At 38.6% G+C, this 23,418-nt stretch overlaps 1 protein-coding gene across 1 annotated transcript in view; it reads left to right on the top strand.

The window, feature by feature from the left end:
* gabrb4 (gamma-aminobutyric acid type A receptor subunit beta4) overlaps nt 1–23,418 on the top strand; it is a 52,555-nt gene that overhangs the window by 20,492 nt on the left and 8,645 nt on the right. The window contains exons 3-5 of the mRNA XM_004557323.3: nt 12,155–12,222; nt 14,400–14,620; nt 22,622–22,704. Of these exons, the coding sequence (XP_004557380.1) occupies nt 12,155–12,222; nt 14,400–14,620; nt 22,622–22,704 (372 nt within the window). The remainder of the gene's footprint in view (nt 1–12,154; nt 12,223–14,399; nt 14,621–22,621; nt 22,705–23,418) is intronic.

Here is a 23,418-nt window from a genome sequence, read left to right as displayed (position 1 = left end):
CCACAAAAAAAAAAGGTTTCCACATAAAAATATTTTGTGCATAGTGTAGGGCTAAAGGAAAACGCAAGATGGAAGCGTGGCTCAACTTCTGTGAAACAGTGTTTACACCTCTTAAAGCATCAATAAGAACAATGCAATAAAATGCAAATTATTTATATTGAATTCAGTGACCATTTGAGAGTAGACCAGTGTTGTAGCTCTGAAAGGGAAATTTTTTCGTGTTATAATTATTATCAGTTCTGCACTGAAGCGTCGCAATTCAGTACCTGGAGGTTTTTACTGCTGTTATAACAGGTGCAGAACATAGCTTGGCATTGTCTTCCTGAAACAAGCAAAGTCTCCCCTGAAGGAAATCTACTTCAGCACTTATGAGACCTTTACAGATAGCTATGCACGTTACACATGCCATGCACAGTAATGAACATCATGCCATTACCGATGCTGGCTTTTGACCGTGTGCTAATAACAACCTAGACAGAGAATTTCACTGTTAGCCTGACAAGTGTGGCTTCCAGAAATATTTTACTTTTTATTTAGTCAGAGTACCCAACATGGTGGCACAGCTAGCATCACTGTAAATATGCTAGCGACTGACAGCGATAACAGAAAAAGATGATTCTCTAATTTTGTTTCATGTTGCATACACCATAATTGTGATCAGTGCTGGGATCGTTACTTTAGTTTCTTAAAAGTATTGTATTATGTTACTTAATCTGTTATACTACTCATTACATTACATTACATTACTTACCAAAGAAGACCTGCTGAAGATCAGTGTGTGTTCTTTGCTAACATTGCGTTAGCATGCTATATGTGCAGATGCTTCCAAATACAGAGCAAAAGTAGTGCTGGCAGCACGATGCAGTTGTTTATGTCGTGGATGCAATTTGTAGTTTAGCGGACTACCTCACGTTTGTCCTTTTGTTCAATAAATATAAAAGCAATGTCCATACCGCTCCACCATTTTCCTCCTCCCGGCACATGACCTGAAATCAGCTGACTGCAGCACAAGTGAGCAGGAATAAGAAAAGTTTTGTTGGATGTTTTTTTTCTTTCTATCCACCCAGCATTAAGATAACTGAAGAATTAATGCAAGTGATGAGATAATTGTAGCTGTAATGTAATCACTGAATTTATTATATTACTGCGTTCCTGAAAAATATGATGTCATTACAGTAACGTGTTACTTTGCAACACTGATCGTAATAATACGTTCTCAGGGTGTCCGATACAGATAATTACCTTAATGCTGTTTCATATGAACTGTTCTGGCATCTGTATGCATAATGGTGATGTCAGTGGTGATGCTTTCATTTTCATATTACAATTCAGGGCTCTCTTGTTAATTGTAAATAGAAACAGGAACTGACACTGTAGGTATACTTTACCAGGTCTTGTTAAGTCTACAATTTAGAAATAACTTGAATAGGTTTTCTTATGTCAAACTCCATTCTCCTGTTTTGTGAAGCTATAGGTATGTCAAAAGATATGCATGTATAAACTGAAAGATCTGAACTGTAGTTGTGTTTTTAGTTTTTGATTTTCTGTGTGATCACAAATAAATGGAAGACATTTGGACAGATGTATCCATCCTCCTGCACGGTCACATGTCTCTGCAGTTCAAGTGTACAGTAGATGTATGTGTCAACTGGCTGATGAGTTAAACTTACTGAAGTTTTCCTCTAGTGGCACAACACAACTTCTCTATTTCTCTTCCTGCCCTTCTTTCTTCCTCGGAGTCTTTGAACACACAGCAGCACTCGCTGTTACTCTTCCTTTTGATTCCACTTTTTTCATCTGATCTAACACGACTTTAGTTTGTTTTCCTTCTTTACATTTATGCAGCTTGTTTTTGTTTTTCACATACTATTTTTTCTCCCCCTTGTTTTTGAGTTTGTCATTTAGAGTCTGTTATCCAGCTCTGTTGACTTTTGTTTGTCGTGTTGCAGGACCTTTTTTTATCCCTCGCTTTTGTTCGAGGTGAGATGTTTCTTTTTTTTATCTCACCTGCGCAATGTGACTTTCTCTGTTCCTGTGGTCTAGCAGCATTTCATGTGAAAATAAATGAACTGTAAACTCTAGATGGCAATTCAGCTAAAATGAAGAAGTAGTGAGATTCCTGCACACATGCCTCACACACATCTCGCTAATGTCTTGTACTGTTCACCCTTTGATGACCTTGGTTGTATTCACTCCTGATGGGTTTTTCTTGTTTGTTTTTTTGGTAAATTGTAATTTAGTGGCTTGGACAGAACAGCAGAAAGAACACGAGGAACACTAAGAGTTTCTTTACTAATAAAGAACTAATTCATGTATCGTACTCTCTTGAGACATATTAGTCTTGATTGGTGAGGAGGATCTACACATAATTACCACAGGTTAATGTAATTACACAGACATTTAAAGCGGGACTTACCAATGCGTGCACGATGATGCTGATGCCATTGGATATCGTGGCATCAATTAAAAGAGACAAAAACAGATGCCCTTTTGTAAAGAAAACATCCTGTATTTAGCAGCACACATATCTTATGACTTTGCTTAAGCCAATTTTTCAAAATGTTCAGTTCACGATCAGAAGGGAACATGAAAATAATGGCATTGATTAAAACTGTCAATGTGCGACTGAATAAATTAGGCCTACGAGTAAATAAATAATAAGCTGGACCACAGAGAACTGATGAATGAATTATACCCTTTTTTAGCCAATAGTTTGCTAACAGCTTCAGGGGGAAATCCTGCAATGGACACACTTTGTCCTCAAGTACCCATACATTGGCATATTTCCTTTGTATCACAGAAAACAAACCTTTCACAGTCTGCAAGTTGTTCCTTTTTTAAATTTCTTCAAAACAGATTGGTGACTTACCCTTTTTCTGTGCGTACAACAATCTCAGATCTAGCTCTGTTCATCTTTGGAGAGCACAAAGCGTCATATTTGAAATTTCATCTCGAATAAATACGCTTTATTTTCATTTGGCTGTGTTCAGTGATTGAGTTACCCTCGTGATTAACTGTCTGCTATTTTAGTGTCTCTCAACAACTGCACTTGCTTCTAAAAAAAAGAAGTCAAACCTTTCAATTCACTCTTACTCCCCTCAGACTACTTTAATAATGTTCCTTGTGGGATTATAATGTAGGAGTTGGAAATTTCATTTGTAATATGTGCAGTGTTTCGTAAGTAGGAAGCGTCTTCTGTTTCCAGCTTTTTAGTGCAGTATCTAAGTAGGTTTCATACATCAGGCCTGAGGTTTGTGACAGGATAGGACGATAAGATGAGGCCACCTTTACTTATCCTCTGTCTCTCTGACTTCCTGTGATGTACTGCCTCTGCTCTCCTGTTTCACCTCATCATTTTCTTTTGTCTACTCTTCTGTCCTTTTTCAGGCCCCTTTGGTTTAATGATTTCGCCTTATTTACTGGCTCAGGGTCTTCGGTTTTGGCGGCGCTTGCAGTTTTGCACTTGGTTGCTTTCCTTGGACAGTGCAGAATGCAACATTGGTATCAAATAACTTATTTTGTCTGTGTTTTAATGAGAACTAAATGTTACAAACAAGTGTGAAGAATGAATGATTAAGACGGGACAGAAGAACGGGTTGCAATCATGGGATACGCACAGGACGCAAATATTAAACAAACTTGACATTACATTAATTTCAATTATTTTGAAATTCTAAAAATTAAAAATAGGAAAACAACCTGATTAAATGCTCAGTACTTGACATATTTGACCCTATCGATGAGACCTCAGGGAAAACATTAACCTGCGCTGGGTTCTGAAAGAGTGATCCAGTTTCCTTCCACAGACCTGATATATGCACAGCAACTGGAAACTCTAAATTGTCCGTAGGTGTGACTGTGTTCATCCGTCTATGTGTGTTAGCCCTGCAAGAGACTTGTGTCCTGCCCACTGCATGCTGGGGTACAGACTCCGGGTCTTTGCTACCCTGAAGCTTGTAGAAAGCAGAAGAAAAATACTAATAATTAAAAGTAATAAAAACCTAGCGTTCTGCACAGACCTAAACTGGCTGCACACGTTACGACTGAAACTGCAGTTTATCATGTTTTTTTGGGGTTTTTTTTAGACGTGTGTCTAAAAATGTCAAAAGATGACTTCTTCACTTATATAGCTTTGTGAGGATATTTAAGTTCTTGAGGGTTTAGGGTGAATACGTTCAGTCAGCAGTTACATTAGCTCCCTGTGGTGACCTAAATAACTTCATTCATAAAGACACTGATACATGCGGGGAAACGTGAACGTACAGAACTGCCTCCCTCTCAATGTATGCGTTTCCTAAAGCAAACATCACCGCCTCGTTTCAGTTTTAGCCGTATATTGTTCACATGTGCTCGTGATGATTACTTGATCTGATGCATTTGTTTCTTTCCAAGCTGATCCTACTTTTAGCAGCCACAAAATTACAGTAAATCTAATGTATATGATGTGTTCATTTGGAGTTCATAAGGGTCTTAGATTATAATTTTTAAAAAAAGACACGTTGTTCCTTCCTCAGTGTTCGGGATGAATGTAACATGAAAGCCGGTGCACTAGCGGAATAGACCTGCTGTATAATTAGGCTGCTGAAATATTGGATTTTAAGATGTCATGTTGTTTTGTAATCTTTTGCTGATGCATATCAGAGACACCCTTTGGCTTCTTGAGCAAAGGTAGCGTTTCTATTATTTATTGCACTTTCCGCTGTTGTTTTCGGTTGATCTCTATCATGAAGCAGCTAACTGAGGCCGCTGTAGTGAAAGCATTTTGTAGGACACATTGTTGTGTTGTCTTGAAAAAAAAGGTTTCCATTGAATAAAACCAAAACATAAAGAGAAAAAAACAAATGAAAAAACAAAAACAAATACAGATTCAGCTGGATAAATCATCACGCTTCTCTTGCAACACTGAAGGGAAAATGCTGCACAGTTGCTATGGAACCCTCTGTTGCTAGGCAATAGGTTTATTATCAGAGTTTTATTTTTTTATATAAGAGGCGGTGTTTTCTTTGGCATCTCGCAAATTTGTTTTCAGAAGGCTTTTTTTCGACTGACAGGTTATGAGGAATAATGCTTTCTTTAATTAAGATCCAAGTTATTCTCTTTTGTTTATTTTCTGTGTAGATGATCAAATGCAAATGTCCAAACACAATATAACTTATGAAGTATTTCATCAGAAACCATTGCTGCAAGAGAATGTCACACATTTATGCAATATTAAACCACATATTTAGCGGTTAGCTTTCTTAAGGAGGATTCTATATCGAGTTCACCTTATGCTGGTCCTGTGTTGAATGTGCTATTGATCCTCTCTTTCTTTCTTTCTTTGTAATTTATCTGGCTTAATTTATGAAAACATCCAAATTATAAGCGCAAATATGGAGGGAATATTATCATGATGCCCTCTTGTGGCTGCACCCAGACATCAGACTGATTAAGGTTTACATTATTAGACATGTTTTTAATATATAAGAAAATACAATCGTAGTAAAGACCCAATTTAGGGAAGCCTGACTCTCTTTTTCTTTCCTCCCTGACCTGTCACGCTCTTACATGTACTATGCATAGAAACTGACATGAATCAAAGAAGCACTATTTTGACTTCTGATTATGATAAACATCTGTAATAGCAACTCCAACTGTACTTTGTAGCTGATTATGTTACATTATGCTAACACATTAAAGGAAATGCACATATTGCACATATATGTGTTAAACACATAATAAAAGTAGTAATTCTGTGTTTGAAGCATAGCATAGAAGCAGAGCTTTGGATGTTATTAACACTTCATAATGGAAGCAGTTCGTGATTTTTGCTAGTCATCAAATAGCCAGCCTAATAACATTTGAGGGACCATATATAGTCTAGAGTGTCCAAAAAAAAACAAAAAACAAAAAAAACCCAAACAAAGGCATTTTTTTAACCTGCTCTATTTTCTTTATAATAAATAACGACTTTTCAGATATTAGTCAGGTTAGGATTATCAGCTAAGATTAGAAAAAAAAAAACATGATTAGCAGTCAAAAGATTAGTTACAAAGACATGTGTGCCCTGCCCTCAGTTGAAATCAGGATATGCCACTCCCCAGCAATGAACGTACTTTGTTTTGATTTGAACTGCCATTGCCATGGAAAACATTAAGTGGGGCAGCTCCACTGCCCCCTACATCGGTTGCCCTGAGGCAAAATAAGGCTGTTAGACTGCAAGCTAAATGTGGCAACACATTGTTGGACTTCAGAGGACAGCATACATAATAGATGAAAAGCAAAGGAGGGGACGCAAGGGCTCAAAAAGAAAAACAATTGTCATCAAGGAATGAAATCAGATTGGCTTATTTTCTGTTTATGAACCATTTAGGAAATCTACTGGACACCACTCCATGCTAATGAGCCATGACAATAATGACTTCAGCTACTGGCAAGAAAAGAAACACATTTATATCTTATTCGTTTAAAGCAGTAGTTCTCAAAATGTGGGATGGGACCCACTGTTGGGGTCCCATCACAGTCACTGCAGGAGCAAGGGGGAAAATATGGAGTGAATGAGATCACTGACTGATTTGTATTTTAAAAAACAAAGATGAGTTTATTGATCCTTTGCCTTTTATTGACCTTTATTTTAATAAAATTCAACCTGATGAAAATTGTGCAAGTTTCTCTTTGGTGCCTGCCTTTCAGTAAATGTGACCAGCATAAGCTTCTCCATCCTTTAAGATAGCGCTACTGGTCTTTTCATCCATTATTTTAACTAAATAGTCAGCGTCCTTCTGGGGAAAAAAAGACAACAACATACGGAGGTCAGCCTTGAGAGTTTGAGAGTTCCTTTCAAACCCGATGTCATGACTGATGAGTCTGACTGAATTCCAGGACAGGACGCTACTTGACCAAACAATAATGATTTGTCATCATTGCCACCATCTATAGTATATTTATGGTCTGTTTCAATCTAAAAGGCAGCATCATTTGCAAAATTACCATTCGAGTACATTAACTACAACTTAAAACTAGCAAACGAGATTAGAAATCCTTCAGGTTTCCTGGGGGTCACACATGAAGGTGGAATTAGGATTCTTTCTCATAGACTGCCCCCTGCTGGCCGCTAGAAAAAATGTAGGTTTAAAGCACATTTGTATCATATTCACTTTTCAGACCCAGAGGCAGTTGCCATCTTTTATTTACATGCTATGGGCATTAAGAAGACTTCAGTCTAGTCACCTCTGCTGATACTGTGAAAGCTTGGGAAAATATTATACATTACATCTTAATGTCCACCTAAAAAAAAACACACTAAATTGTGTTGTGATGTTAGAGTACAAATTCACCCAAATCAAATGAAGAGCAAATAAAATAAGAAAAACATAGTATTATGTTTATAATCATGATGCCCTGCTACAGAGAACCCATTTTAAACACTTACATTTAAAATGATTAATGTGATTAATTGATTCTTTACCACCAACAATGCTCGCCTTTACAGTCAACCCATGTAGCACACACGCACAGGAAAATCTTCATGCTGTTAGAGCATGTGGTCATTACACTGCCATGCGAGTGGACATCAAAAAACCCCACAGGGTGACTTTAATTTAGTAAAATTTCAGTAAATCTGTTCTGTTCCCTGAGTGATGTCCCTGTGCCCAGTTTCACGAGGAACCACATGAGGAGAAACCAGTAGGCGACTAAAGATCAACTCATATTGTTTTTGCCTCTTTTCCATTTTAATGCACCACATCTATGCCCAGACCATCATCAGACATGTGCTACAAGCTGTTCCTACTGCGATGCTGGCCAGCAACCCGTCAGCGAGCCAGAGCAGGCTGACACATTCAGAGGCTTCTTGAAAAACTTAGTGTTACACGCTAGTTCGCTAATTGTTCGCACACAATATGGCTTGCCTTGGGACATTATGATCTCTTCCTCTTATTCGCACCCTTCTTTTTCCACAGATCCCAACCTTTGATAAATTATTAAAAAGACAGACTAAGAAATGGTTGGAAACATTTGCAGCGGAGAACAAGAAAGTATGTGGTGGCTACTGTTGGGGGGTTTTTTTTGTTTTTTTTTATGAAAATCAACGTCTAATGGTGTTTGTTTTCGTTCCAACTTGTGAAGTGCAAGTGCAGGCAACAGTTTTATTTCAAGAAAGCTGTGGTAGTGAAGTGAGTGACTCTGCTCCTCTAAAGCAGGGTCAACATATGCAGAGGGAGACAGGGAGGGAGGGTGGGAGAGAGAGAGGTGAGATTTGGTGCTTTCTGTTTTCATCTAGCGAACGAATGTACTTTGGCATCTCTGGGGAAAACAGTTGCTGGTTGCTTTCACAAAGTGTGATGGAAAATGGCCCTAAACCCCCTTCCATCATCCATTTTTTAAGGAAAAGATGGGTCAGGAAAGATGACAGAGCTTTAGGGTATTTAGAGTAGTGGGACGAGTCAAAGAAGAAGAATTTGCAGAGTATAGGAGAGAACGTGTGCGGGTCTTTCAGTCAGATCCCCAGAATAGTAGCAGATTCATTCATGTTATCACATTTTATCATAAAATATCATAGAATGTTTGTATTGTTGCTGTTTTTTGATCGTCTGATTCTGTTGTGTTTTACAGCGGACATCTGATATGCCTTTTAATTCTCTAAAGCCATAGATTGTTGCAGTGAGGCTTCGGGGGTTATTTCATGACCCTCAAGATTGCACCGATCAGGCATAGTATTATGAGCACTGACAGGTGAAGTGAATAACACTGATTATCTCTTCATCGTGACACCTGTTAGTGGGTGGGATATATTAGGGAGCAAGTGAACATTTTGTCCTCAAAGTTCATGTGTTAGAAGCAGGAAAAATAGGCTAGAGTAAGGTTTTGATAGGTAGACGACTGGGTCAGAGCTTCTCCAAAACGGCAACTCTTGTGGGATGTTTCTGGTCTGTAGTGGTCAGTATCTATCAAAAGTGATAATACTCTCCTGGGAAACCTTGCTGTCCTGCCATCTATGTGGATGTTACTTTGACACGTACCACTTACCTAAGCATTGCTGCAGACCATGTGCACCCTTTGATGGAAATGGTACTCCCTGATGGCCATGGTCACTGTCAGCAGGATAATGCGCCCTGCCACGAAGCAAAAAGTGTTCAGGAATGGTTTGAGAAGCAAAACAATGAGTCTAAGGTGTTGACTTCACCTCCAAATTCCCCAGATCTCAATCCAATTGAGTATCTTTAGGATGTATTGTACACCCAGGTCCGAAGGCTCCACCTCTCAACTTACAGGACTTGAAGGGTCTGTTGCTAACATCTTGGTATCAGAAACTACTTTACACCTACAGGGGTCCAGTACAGGGTCCATGGGTCTGGGCTGTTTTAGCAGCAAAAGAGAGACCAACACAATATGAGGCAGGTGGTCATAATGTTATGCCTGATGTGTAGTACGCAAATGGTAACACAGTTCTAATCCCATTAACTAATTTGCCAATCCAACTATTGTGACCACTTAACATATGTGCTAATATTTCATACATGACAAAGCTGCCACAGGTTTTGTTTTTAAATTTAACAATGTTTTACCCACACATGTGTGTCAGTACAGTTACACCTATAGGTTGCAGATGATAGTTTAAGCAGAATGATGCACTGAAATGTGTAACATAAGTGTCGTTAAGGAGGAATGAGGTGCAAAATGATTTATTGGGTATGATCTTGATATAAATCATTTGTTTTAGCCACATTCAACAACCGTCTTGGCTTCCTGGTCACGTCAGTGAGCACTCTGTTCTGAATTGCTTGGAGATCTCGGACCCCGCTGTATTTTTTTTTAAAAAGTTGTTCCAGAGTGCTGGAGTACAATTAAATGTTCTAATGCGGTACACAATTAAATATTTAATAAAGGAAGTGGATGTTGCACCAGTATGAAAAGAGAAACACAGACAATCTGTCAGTGCCAATTGCAGTGTTATTTAGTATAATTGATGAAGTTTGTCAAAACACAAACAGTTTAAATAAGTCGATTAGTCATCAAAGCTAATTCTAGCAGAAATGTTTATTTCATTCACCTTTCTGCTGAAACAAAATGTTCCTAGTCATTATGTTGGTCAGAGTTGGTCATGAATTAGACTGCACAGTTTGTTCCATGCTCTAAGCTACAGAGGCAAGACATAAAGTTTATGGATCGATGTTTGTATCACAGAAACACACACTATAGTTATTGAGAGCAGACTGACAGGCTAGATTGAACTCTATTTTTAGCCATAATCAGAAGCATAGTCATGGGGACTCTTTATGCATCTAGACTCTGTATGGTGAGATTATTTGGGCAGATCTGGGTTATGTTAGTGATTTTTATACACTTAAAATCCTTATGGCCTCTGAACTGTGCAAGTTTCCAACCTTTAACATCACCACAGCTCTCGTCATCTAAAGCAGCTGTCAACTTTTTTTTTCTTATTAATATATATTTTTTTTATTTCAGAGTGTTATATTTTTAGAGGATCCAGAGGTGAAGTCTTAGATCTGTTTTGGGCAAAGAATCTGTCTATGTGAACTTGTGCAATATAACCATCAGCTGTATGTCACTCTCTGACTCTGTGACTCACAATAGGCTATAACAATATACATATTCATAAAATGTGTTAATTATATTGTGTTATTACAAAAAAGTAATTATTGGTGGTGCTTTCTACTTGATACTTCTGTCCCAATGAAACTCCAAAAATTTTTTTTTCGCTTTCAGTACCTATTACCAGCAGCTAATGCTGAGGAATCTCACTGTGCAGTTAAAACTGTGCAGGAAATGATGGCCTAGTAAACTTTTATTTAAAAAAGAGAAAATTCGAAGAAACAATCAGCATAACAAACCAGTCATTGCTTGTGATAAAAAAAAGTTATCATGCCGTCCTTATTCCTTTCTATTTTCTAATTAATGTGTGCCACCAGTCCCTGAAAAATGATATACTGTAGATGCAGTATATCCATGCATATGATATACAGTAGTATATCACATGCAGTTCACACAGCAGCAGTGCACTAATAACGTAGCTATCGCATTGATTCATTTTAGTAAAAAGCTATAAGTCTGATGTCTTTCGGGTATGTATGATGATATATTAGATTGTACACACTGCAGCAGAGTTGCTTTTTTTCTTCTCGTAGTTATGATTCCTATGCAAATGCCACTTCCACTATAAAACTGTGGCACATCATCTGAATTCCCTGATTCAGCTTTGCCACATGAACCAATCACTGATCTGCTATTGCTGTTTCTGTTTTCCGTGTCAGCAAATTATATTTTGTGGCTCCATCAACCAAAATAAAGGTGACTTAGTTTGAAGAACAGGGAATGGGAAGGCTGTATTTTGCACCAATAAAACACTGAGAACTAATGGTAACAGATCTGTTCCCCCAGTTAAGGCCAATGCAAGGCATTAAGAAAAGAACAAGCAAGCTTATTGCAGTTATGTATCTACGTTTTTTAGTGTTACAGTGTGCCTTCCTGTATTTGAGGCAATGTCTCATGCGTATTCATGACTGTATACAGCACAGTCACATGGTGTCACTGGCTGTTGGTTGCAGCGACTGTGGTTTTATGTGCACTGTGAATGCATACACCTCGTAAACCTAAAGTTGTGTGACGACTGAAATGGGTATGTGGTTATTGCATCTGTAAGAGAGTCAGCATGCATATCTGTCACATGCACTATAATCATGTAAATGAGGCGTGGTTCACTCTTTTCGTTCTTTTACATAAACTGCTAGTATAGAAACGTGTATGTACGAGAGCATTTTCTCCGTGTGGTTTCAGAGGCTTCTGAAAGGGGCTCATCTTTACGCTGGGCTTTGCATCCACCCACTGGCAACTGCATATATTAAGCACTAACCTTTATATTTGTGCTCAGTGTGATTTTTTTTGTCTTTTTGGGGATGGGGGTATTTGAGCTGTTGAACAAGGGTACAGTGCATTTTCGGTAAAAAAAAAAAAAAATGGCTGTTTTCATATGCAAAAACATAACACAGTGTCGATTTTTGCATCAGTCAGTACACAAAATCTGATGTGGCTGGGTGGATGCTGCTGAATTTATCAAGCAGTTTAATGTTAGAGCATCGCTTCAAAATATGTGTGTTTAAGAAGAAAAGAAAAAATAAAAGCGCTTTGGTGACGCCAAGTTTTCCTTTCTCCTCAGGTCCTCCAGTCGTCGTAGGAATGAGCATCAACATAGCAAGTATAGACTCCATCTCAGAAGTAAACATGGTAAGTTCAGATCTCATTGTTTTAAGGAGGGCTTCACACTAGGAACTCCCAACCTTGCAAGAAGAGACTAGATTCATGCTAAACCATGCAAATATTAAATATCAGATACCAAAATGCCCCAAAAATATATCTCAAACACTCGCTATGAAAAATATCTGAATATTTCTGTGTTGACTGTCACATCTATTTTTATTTATAGCCTGCAGCACATTTAAATAATAAAAGATGATCCAAAGTGCTTTAGAGACAAGCACATTTAAATTCCAGGTCTTCAAAATTAGTGTTTTTTGAAGACATGAAAATACATGAAAAGCTTAAAGGTGTGTTTTGGTGTGCTCACTAATTACTGTGGTATCCGATCACAGTGATTTAGTGGTCAAATTGCAAATTAATGATCATTCTAATCAGTATTGGCAATATTATCCCTGCATTTACTTTGCATGGGATCACTACCAAGTAAATAACTATCACACAGCACTTGCAAATACCAAGGCAAATACTTGCTTACAGAATCAGCAAAGGCAGGATTGCTCAAAGGCTTTCCAGCTACAAACACTACTAACTGTGTTTTGTACAGTTCAGTTGGACTGAACGGCCACACAGACTGTGGATACGTGTGATGGTGGACAACCGCTTCTGCTTGTTACTGAATGAGACACTGAGATTTGACTGCAGGTTCTTTTTTCTTTCCTTTTTTTCATCATTACTCCTCACACTAGTTTGCAGGTAATATACAACGTGTTCGTTTGCTCTGACAAAGACTGTCAGAGAGGCAGGCTGGAGTACTGGATAAGGCAATATGGCTGATGTCTGAAAAATGACATCATCCTGTCTCTTAGCGTTCTTTTTCTTTCACTCAGCATGATATAGCCGCCCACATAGTGTGGCAGCTTTTTAAAAATTATGATTATTGTTATTATTTTCTGCTGTATGGCTTTTTTTTGCTTCTGGAGTGATGGAATAATTTTCCAAAAATTCAAAGTTTATTTGTGATTTGACATACATCTAACAATCCCCTAAAGTTGATTCTGTTCATCTGGGCGTAGCGTTTTGTAGGAGAAATATTTCATCACTCATCCAAGTGACTTCTTCAGACTCAGCTGACTGCAGGTTTCCCCAATCTTATAAACAGTACATTTGCATAATGACTGAAACCAGCCCACTGAAGGAACAACGGGCTGGGAGGTCAGATGTCAGGTTAATTACGCAAATTCTCATGACCATTGATCAACAACCACTAACCAAAACCCACTGATCAATGGCCATGAGTACCATTCACAGAGAGTTGGGGAATGGCTGCAATCACAGCATCAACTTTTGGAGATTTACTTTCCTGGATGATTGAGAATGCATCAAGACATCTAACAATCAGTCACTCAGACTGATTATTAAAAATTCACGGTCTTAATGAAACAAAAACATAAAATGTCAGTGTTTTCCGCCCGTCGATGCATTTGCAGGTTTTTGAGTAGCAGAAAATTTCATTGGGTTGTGTTTTTTAAAATGACGTTAGAGTGCCTTTCCTCAAATTTGCATCTAAAATTGCTGATTATTAATGAGAAATGTCACTGAAAGGGGTGATTGAGTTGTTTATCAGTAGTTTGGTTTAGTTCTCATTACGAGCCCCGTGGCCATTCATTTGTACACGGGTGAGGCGTTTTCTGAAAAAATATTATGTCATTAATAATAAATCAGAAAGGAAGGATACCAGATCTCTTAATAGGCATCATGCTCAAATGCAGAGTGTGGGTAAACTTGTTATTTAACTCTAATAATCTGAGATGCATCGAAAGCTGCCGTTTTTTTTTTTTTTTGCACTTTGTAGGTTTTACATTAAGCGCCTGTACTCGTGTTTTTCTCAGCACTATTAACAGCACAGCCCTTTGGCTACAGGGGATACATTAGCTGCAAGACGATATTTCTCCACTTCACAGCATTTCTCCTCCTAATCCTTCTCTCTCACGCTTTTCCTTAACACAATCAGAAACATTAGATGTTTTTTCCTGATCTGAGATTCACTTAAGCATCTTCTAGTTTCTTCTGCACTTAACTTTTGAGCAGCAGTTAATCTAAAACAACTGTCTACTTTTCCCCTTGAGTACAGTTGAGTACTTTTTTGTTTCTTTGTTTGTTTTTTGCCTGTGGTTTATGTTGGTTTTTCCTTTACTTCTTCCCAGGACTATACCATCACAATGTATTTCCAGCAGAGCTGGCGAGATAAACGGTTGGCCTATGGTGAGCTGAACCTAAACCTAACTCTGGACAACCGTGTAGCAGACCAGCTTTGGCTCCCTGACACCTACTTCCTTAATGACAAGAAGTCCTTTCTTCATGGTGTGACAGTAAAAAACCGTATGATCCGACTGCACCCTGATGGCACCGTCTTATATGGATTAAGGTAAGAGCAGTAAAAACGCTACGCACTACGTGGGTTGCTGGTTAATTTTAATGTGGCTTATCAGGCAAGCATCGGTGCTGTGGATACATTGTGCCACACTCTTCTGTCTTTCTTTTTCTCTGTTTACCGTCCAACTGTTGTTTTATTTGCTTTCACATCATAATAGCAATGCTGTGACACTAAGAGTGCAGTTAATTTTTAGGTTGATGACTATTGGTTGCTGCGACCGTGTGAAATGAACTTTTAAGTAGACCAGGTCTACAACAACCCGCAAACAGTCTCTGTCTGCAGAGCAACTTTGGTATGTCAGGCTGGGAAAACATGGCAATAGGACAGAGTCAGTGTACTATCAGTTTGCTATCATGTCCTATTGAATGGGGTCAAGATGGCAATTACATGTAATCTGTTTGTGATAATATCCAGTTAATAAAGTAATCCAGCCCAAACCAATTCCTCCAAAAACAGTGACATAGGTGTTCCAGGACTTCAACTTAACTACAAAATGACACAGGTACTCACCAGCCTTGCTGTTGAACAGCAATATAACCAAACTACAACCAGTTGAGTTGATCCCCCTGTTGGAAAGTGGCCTGTCACAGGCGTGCCCTTATCAGTGAATACTGACTCAAATAGATAGCAATGTGTTTGGAAGTTAGTTAGTTATTTTGTCTGCAATCTGTCTGAGACTGACTGTTTAAGTCAGAATTGCTTGCCTTCCACCAGGCAACCTGTGCAGTCACCTTGCTGTTGCCACAGCTATTCACAGTTGGGCACCAAATCAGAAAAAAAAAAAATCAATCCAATCAACTTGCAACCACCAATCTTTTACAAGGAGGTTGCTTTCCTGTCTTTGCTGTAGCATGACTGAGCCATTTAATGTTAATACAGATGAGACTGCGTAATTATTATTTATCATTTTTATCATTACCAAAGTTTGTTACACAGCTGAACTTAGAGGCAGATTGGCTCTTGCAGTCTCAACAGGTCAAGTGAGAAGGAACTGGACACCATGAAATGTCCCAGTGTGAGTGTGGCTATGTGCAGCTCCATTTTCCTCAGCAACTGATTAGAAATCTTTCCAGGATGTTTCTCTGCCCACAGCCTGGAAGGAAACTGGACAGAGTTCTTGTTGCCTTTTACATTTTACTTTTATACTAGAAGAAGTCTAAGCCCCAGAAAATATAATGTGAGCACAGAAAAACATTCCACGTGTGCCAGTAAAGGACCCGTCTCACTGTGACCATAAACAGCATTAGCCGTAAAATAAATAGTACAGCAGAATCATAAGTATTTCGATATTGCTAAAACTTTTGCAAACCGCTGAACATCCATACATACAGCTCTTACGATCACCTGAACAACTGTTGCTGTGCTGCCGGCCATTTCCTTCATCAAGTGGTATATTTTACTAACCTTAAACCACATTTAAGCTGGAAAAACAAGATCACCTCTGCTAGCCCATATCATCTGGTCCTTTGGCAGGATGAAATATGACAGATTTATTTTTGGTAACAACAAACAGACTTTCAAGTTTTATTTTTAAAGTTAATGGTCTGCAAAGTTATAAGCTTGACCTGAAACAATCACAATGTTTTGGAAGCAGCGACGAATACATTAAAGCAAAGGTTCATTGACCCAGAAAGGCTAAAAAAAAAAAGGTTTAAAATGCTCACCACCTCAATGTCCCAGATCACTGTGACGAACCAGACAATTCAGTCAACAGCAAATGCGCACAGAGGGACCCATCTAAAAATCCCCTGGGCACTGCTTAAAGTAAGGTTTATGGAACTCACAATGGATTGCTGCTTTTCTTAACACAAGTTATTAAAATAAAGTAGTGCGACAGAGGCAAAGAAGCTGGGAAGGCGTTTTGTTCGCCGAATAAAGGAAAATGTCAGCGACAGGGTTTACATCATATGAAGTAATGAATTATTAATGCGATAATCAGCATTCAGAAATGCCAAATTACCAAATTGGTGCTGACACAAAAGGAGATGTGACTGCAAAAGTATTTCTTTTTCTTCTTATGACTCGTCACAGGGCTATTATCACTTCAACAGAAATGCATCCTCACTGATGCAGAGGTGGCAAACAAATATCTGTGAGACGGTTTCATCTGGATCTACTGTGACAATTCCACACAGGCATGCCAAGCTAATTTTAGCTTCTGACCAGACAAGTACAATCTGTACTTGTGTTTCTGTTCTCCAAGTCAGGAATAGGATGAATATATTATTTTAACAAAACAAAAAAAAAGAGTTGCTGTTTGATGGGGAACGTTATATATCCAACATTGTTTACATACATCCAGCTGATGATCACATTGGGAACGACTAGAGGGGGACTTGGAGAGTACATCCTTTATGAAGGCGAGTACACTATTTTGGTATTTTAAGGAAGGGAACTTGAAAAAAAGTATTTAAAATTGTTCCATGCAGGTACTAATTAAGCAAACAGAAAAATAGCACGGACAAAATAGCATATACCAAGTGAAATCTCTGACTTTACCCCATTAAATATTTAGCTTTGTTAGTTTTTGAATGTGTGTGGAATAAAATAACAACTTTGTGCAGCGGCCAATTTAAGCAGGTGGAGACTTGTGCCAAAATGGTACCAAATGACACTGCGCCACCTGATCTGAATAAACATTCCCAGCTGCTCCACTCAGCGCAGCTCAACACATGCAGGTTCCTCTGCGCCCGCAGAAAGAGGCACAAGGGTAGCAAAAATGGACCAGAGCCAGAAGAAAATTGCATTACACCTGCATTTGCACTTCGGCTGGCTTTTTATTCCGCATGCACGAAATGGAAAGCGAAGTCCGTTCCAGGGGATTTTAACGTCAGCTAATTCTTCAACAGCTCGTCCTGAGACGTACTACAGTTTGGTGTTGTCTGCTGTAAGCTGTATAGTAGATGGTCTCAGATTTGATTTTTGTCAGCAGTGTGTAATTAGAAAAAAGTGCATAATCGTACATGCAGTGGTGATTCCAGGGCCTTTATAAGCTTCCCATGAGCGTGTAATGAAATTGCTTTCTTGATTTGTTCGTCTTTTGCCCAGAGGTTGTGAGGACAACCAGAACAGACAATGCACAATAAATGTTTGTAGTCTGAGTTCAAGCCAATTGATTGTTGTGACTCTCAAATCAGAGTGCCTGAGGTTTTCGGTGTCTTTAAATGGATTTTATTGCAGCCCCTCCCCGTTTGAGTCTATCCCCCACGTCCTGCTACTGAGCACGACGTGGGGGATAGACACAAACTGTGGACAATCACATTAAACACGCTACTGCACCTTGTCCTGTTCTCTACCCACTCACTGTGAAATGTGCTAGCACTGGTGTTTTTTTTGTGTTTGTTTTTTTTTTTAAATGTGCTTTGTTTCGTACAACTTACTGTGATTCTAATCTAACTTGCGTTCTTCGACTACTTCTATTTTTATAATCATTTTGGGTAAAAGCTTAAAAGTGTCTCTGCTTCACAAAGGCACCGTCATTTTTTACCCACTGATGTGGTTTTGAGTGTTGAATGGTGAATGATTCTTTGTACCAGCAGCCTTTGTTCTTCCAGATTACCAGTCAGATTGCACCAACTTTTTTTTTAAATCAATTTTTCTCATGATCAAACATACACGAAAAAGATATTTTAAAAGATGCTATATTCAGACCTATAACTCGAAGACTACTCTGTTCTGCGCTACAACTTAATTTACTTTAATAAAGTAAACGGTAATAATTATCCTTAGTTCTAAATTTTCCGTATTGTAATACAAAGATTGCAATGGAGAGTTGTGGATGCAGCAATGATCAATGCTCCAAGAATGGTTCGGATCACAAACCAGTTCTTCTGATGTGACAGTCTAACTAGGCTTGTGCATAATTTCAAAGTACTTGTGTCTCTTTTTTCTCGTACAGCAATAAATTTCAGTGGGATAAAAGGCATTACTTTTATTCATAGATTTAATTAACATTTTTTTAGGGTAATACTTTAACAGGATTATGCACTGTTCAAGTAATAGTCCATACAGTTTAGCTTTGAACCCTTTAAAGCAGTTTTAACACTTCAGTTTCTAGTATATATTTTTTTAATTTCAGCTATTGCTTGAGGATCAAGTTAGGTACCCATACATGCACACAGAACAGTTTTGAACTTAATATTTTGAGTTCAACACTTACTTGAAATGCTTGTGACACATGAATTATTAGTGCTGTGCTTGCCCACAAGAATCCAGAGATGAAGGAATTGTATGAATGCAAATACAAAAAAAAAAAAAAGCAAACAATGAAATTCCATCATTGCAACATTTTGGTTCTTTAAGCTCTTTGTTTTCGGTTGTACCAGGTAATTCTACAGATAGATTTGAACCTTGTGCTTTATTACGTATAACAAACCGCAAAAGATGCATGGGAACATCAGGGTGTTGCACGCAAAGTCACTTCCAACATCACTAAAAGAAGATGTATTCAGTAAAAAACTGTTGAGCAGGTTTTTCTAACTTGCCAATGGGTTCAGAGGCTGAATCATCACCAGCAAACCAACGAGCCAATATGAGCATTGAGGGCTTTGTTGAGCTAAGCTCTCGCCAGATTGTGTTCTCTCTCTTCCCGTTTCTGTAAATCTGCTCTCTCATGTTGCTCTGTTTATTAAGCCAAGCATTGTGATACTACAGTGATCTTCTTTGGTAAGCAAACTATCACACAGAGATGGATACAGGAGTAGACTGCGTAGGCGTCACAACTTTTGCTCAGATATCTGAAAGCCTACCAGTCTGTAGTGCCGAGCCTCTGGGATCCACCTCCAGATTGCTTTTAGTAGTGGTGTTATGTTGGCATAATTCTTTGAAATGAGTGGAATGAACCTTTTATTTATTTATTTTTTATATTACTGGCTGCATACTAGTCAGCCCTTTTGTTCATGAATCATTTTTGCAATGCAGTGACTTAAAAGAAGCTGCAAAGTTCCATCAAAACAGAATTTTGACCACAAAGGTTTCTTTAGGCGTTAGATGCCAATTCCAAAGGCCGGCCCATTGAGATGGCTCCCTTCCCCATACCTCACTTTCGTCTTTTACCTCCAAAGACAACTAAATTGCATTGCATATAAACTTAAAATCCAGAGCGTAGAGAGTGCTGAGTGTCAGACTGCAGTGCATGCACAGGTCTGAGGCTGCTGACCATCTCTTGTGGGACTGGAAGTTGCTGACCTACATCTGCTGACATTTCCAAATCCCAGCCCCTCGCTGTGAGCCATCCAAGCTCGTGCCTACTCAATGATGATTCTCTCCTGACTTGTTAACTGTCACATATAAAGTCAATTTCATTTCTTGTGGGCTTCTCTTCTTTTTTTTGCCGAGGGGTAAAGAATTCATTTCTGTCCATTACTCTGAGCTGCTGTTTCTGCAGCTGCCTGGATTCCACTGCTCCGCTGTGCTGCTGTATCAGGGGTATTGTCTTTTAAGAATAGTAACAGTGTCTTGACAGGATTTGTCTTCCTGTTTATGATCAAAAAGGACCCATCGTATTCGTTTTCTCTGGAGGGGGGGGGGGGGGGGGGGGGGTGGCTCTCTTTTTTGGATGTTTTGTTAATGTTTGCTGTGCAATCATGAAAAAAAAGAGAGAGTTATGATTTTAACCTTATTTATTTTAATTAATAATTTTAACTGCAGTAAAGGAAAATGTTAAATTGATCATTTAATCAATGTAAAAAAACAACACAGTGTTTGATGGGATTGCATAAAACTGCAGATATCTGCACTTCATGATGAATAATCTATAGGCAAGAGACAAGATTATTGATAATGGAAACTGGCTGCTTTCTGTTTGCATGAGGCTATTAGCTCAAATTCTGTTGACTCCTTGAGTTTTCAGTGCAATTTCAGCACCAAGACCAAACCTGGCTAGTATGTAGACTATCTATAACAGAAGCCCCAAATGATTTGAAATGATCTCTGATAATTTATCTTTCTTTTTTGTCTCCGTGTTCTTTCTGCGGTCTGAACTGCAAAGGACTCAACTTTTAATATGATGATGCCTTTTTAAAAAAAAACATCTCATAGGCAAGTAGTAGTAGTAGACTGTAGTGATCACAGGTAAAGGTATGTAGGGAGGTGGTCTGGGTGGATGGACAGGTTTGCTAAACACAAGAGGAAACATTCAAATGTAACCCAGGAGACCTCTGTTTGTTTCCAACTGGTAGCCAATGTTTCTTTTAACTGTGAATGTTCTACTTTTTCCTTGTCTTTATTATTGTAATCATGATATCGAAGGACTGCTGCACTATCCACTTTCAGCTGTTTATTTTATCTATGAACTTCAATCCCAATTGTATGTTTGCATAAATCTAGTTTACTCCAAACCCTGGTCTTTCTCTAACATGGTGTTCATGGTGCTCATATTACAAGTGCAGGGAGAAACCGACTAAATGGACTCATATAGCAATTCTAAACTGTAATTATTGTTAACTTTGACTTTTTTCAACTTTTGGTCTCAAATCACGATTGCCAAGGGACCTTTTCTGTTAATGTAATTAGGCATGATGTTATCTTGTCACAGTGTGTAACAATAGTGGCCCTACTATACCCTCTCAGCAGAAGATCGCTGTGAGACAACAGGGAGGTGCGGTACAGTAGAGCAGAACAGCATGCAGATTGAACAGCTTACTGCTTGTGCAGCAGAATGCAGCACAGTGTTATTGTGAATAATAAACACATACGTGTCGCACACTTTGTTTATGTACATGTATAATTTTCTTTACCCTTCATGGTGCCTTTTGCCATCATGGCTTTAGTAGCCACACATGCTGGGGTGTAAATATAGCCAAATCAGCTTCAGCAGAACATATTTTGTTTTCCAATTACCTGCCAGCAGAACTGTGTTCACGCCACCATGACCAATTTACAGACTCTGTGTTCAAGCAATATATTTCCAGCACAAAGAGCTTATTATCTAATGTATTTCTAATTCTAGTTATGGTAGATGGTTGTGTATATTTTCTTGCTATATTAGTATAAAACCATGGACTCTGGCAGCATCTGTGGCTTATATGATTCAGTGTATCCCGAAAGTATTGCATCCTCTAAAAGCTGAAACTTTGTGAGGTGCTATCATGCTCTCACATGAATGTGCTGCTTGCTTCTGTCACAAGGCGATGACCTGAAAGTTAATTTACTGTAAATATATTTTACTTGCACAGGGCAGCAGTAAGCAAATGAGAACTGGTGTGATGAACACATACCAGCTGGTATAAACCGCAGAAATGTAATAACTAAAATCTGCTGCACCGGTGAATATCTCAAAGACCCCCACATGTGTAATTTGTAGCCAAAGCTGCTTTCCCGTGCGCCTTGATTTATTGGCATTAAGCTACTATGCATACATTTTTCTAAAGCTACCTGGCAGAAATGCATATCTCAGAGCAAGCAATAAATAACATAAATCGACAAAATCCTATGCAGGCTCTGAGCAGTTAGTGATCCACATAAAACGAAATAACGTCACCAGACCTCAAAAATCACAAATGTATAAATCACACTGAAGTCTCACATTTTCCCCTTTATAGAAAAGAACCTACAAAGCTATGTATGTTCAGACCCATAGGGACAGATAGAGTATTGACAAACTGTCATCAAATCAATGACCTGCAGAATAATTACTCTTAAAGGGAATTTTGATTATGGAATCGTCATACTAATGGTTCATTATTATGTACAACATGACAAATGATGACCTCTATATTAAAGGAGAAATATAAAAATGTCAAGAAAAGGAAGAATTTGAAAAAAGAAAATCTACTTCCTGCAGATCTCCTGACCATGAGCTTCACATGTGCCGTAAAAAGGTTAATGCAAGTTTTGGATTCATGCAGGATTAGAACTTGAAACTTCCAGGTAAAGGACCACTCCTTGCCCCACTGCACTATGTCTTCCTTGTTGTTGGACTTTTTACTACTCCCCTCATCTGGTCTTTTCTGTACCAGGTCTTCATGTCTCTATTCTGTCTTTGTCTCACAGGATAACCACTACTGCTGCTTGCATGATGGACTTAAGGAGGTACCCTCTTGATGAACAGAACTGCACCCTGGAAATTGAAAGCTGTGAGTAATGCAAAAGACCCTTCAAAAAAAAAAAAAACATACCTACAGCCATAAGTATAAATTTTTGTTCTCAGTCAAACTGTGCAATGCTCAGAGAAATAGCAAAAAACCCAAGAGCTACTTCTCAGACCCTACAGGCCTTAGTTAGCATGTTAAATGTTAAAGTTCATGACACTACAATTAGAAAAAGTATGCAAGAATGCACTGCATTTGGAAAAATCCAAAAAACCATATCAGCACAAACATGTAGGCACGGTGGTGGAAGGGTGATGATTTGGTCTTGTTTTGGAGCCATGACCAGGACCTTTTCTGTATATCAAATGATTGTACAATCAAATGTGAGGCCCTCTGTCTAACAGCGAAACCTTGTCCGGAACTGGACCATGTAGCAGGACAATGATCTCAAGCAGGATGGATGAAAAAGAATCAGTGTTGCAGCCTCAATTAACTAAAGCAACTTTTAAGGAGAGTGGCCCAAACTGTGAGGGGGAAGAAAAGCTGAGAATAATTATTTAAAAGCAGTATGGTTTGTCTGGGAGCTTAACTCTATTTTATATCAGAATTTTTGTCATATTTTTACTCCCCAGGCCTGATAATAATTTTCCTTCATAAACTGATGCATAAAAGGTTCAAGAGTTTCGCATAATGCAGACGGCCCCCAGTATGCTCCACCCTAATGTTCAACCATGACTTTTTTGCTAGCTAATCACTACA

Source organism: Maylandia zebra, linkage group LG10, assembly GCF_041146795.1.
Source record: "Maylandia zebra isolate NMK-2024a linkage group LG10, Mzebra_GT3a, whole genome shotgun sequence".
NCBI classification, from domain to species: Eukaryota; Metazoa; Chordata; class Actinopteri; order Cichliformes; family Cichlidae; genus Maylandia; species Maylandia zebra.
This window is presented reverse-complemented; position numbering and strand designations above follow the sequence as displayed.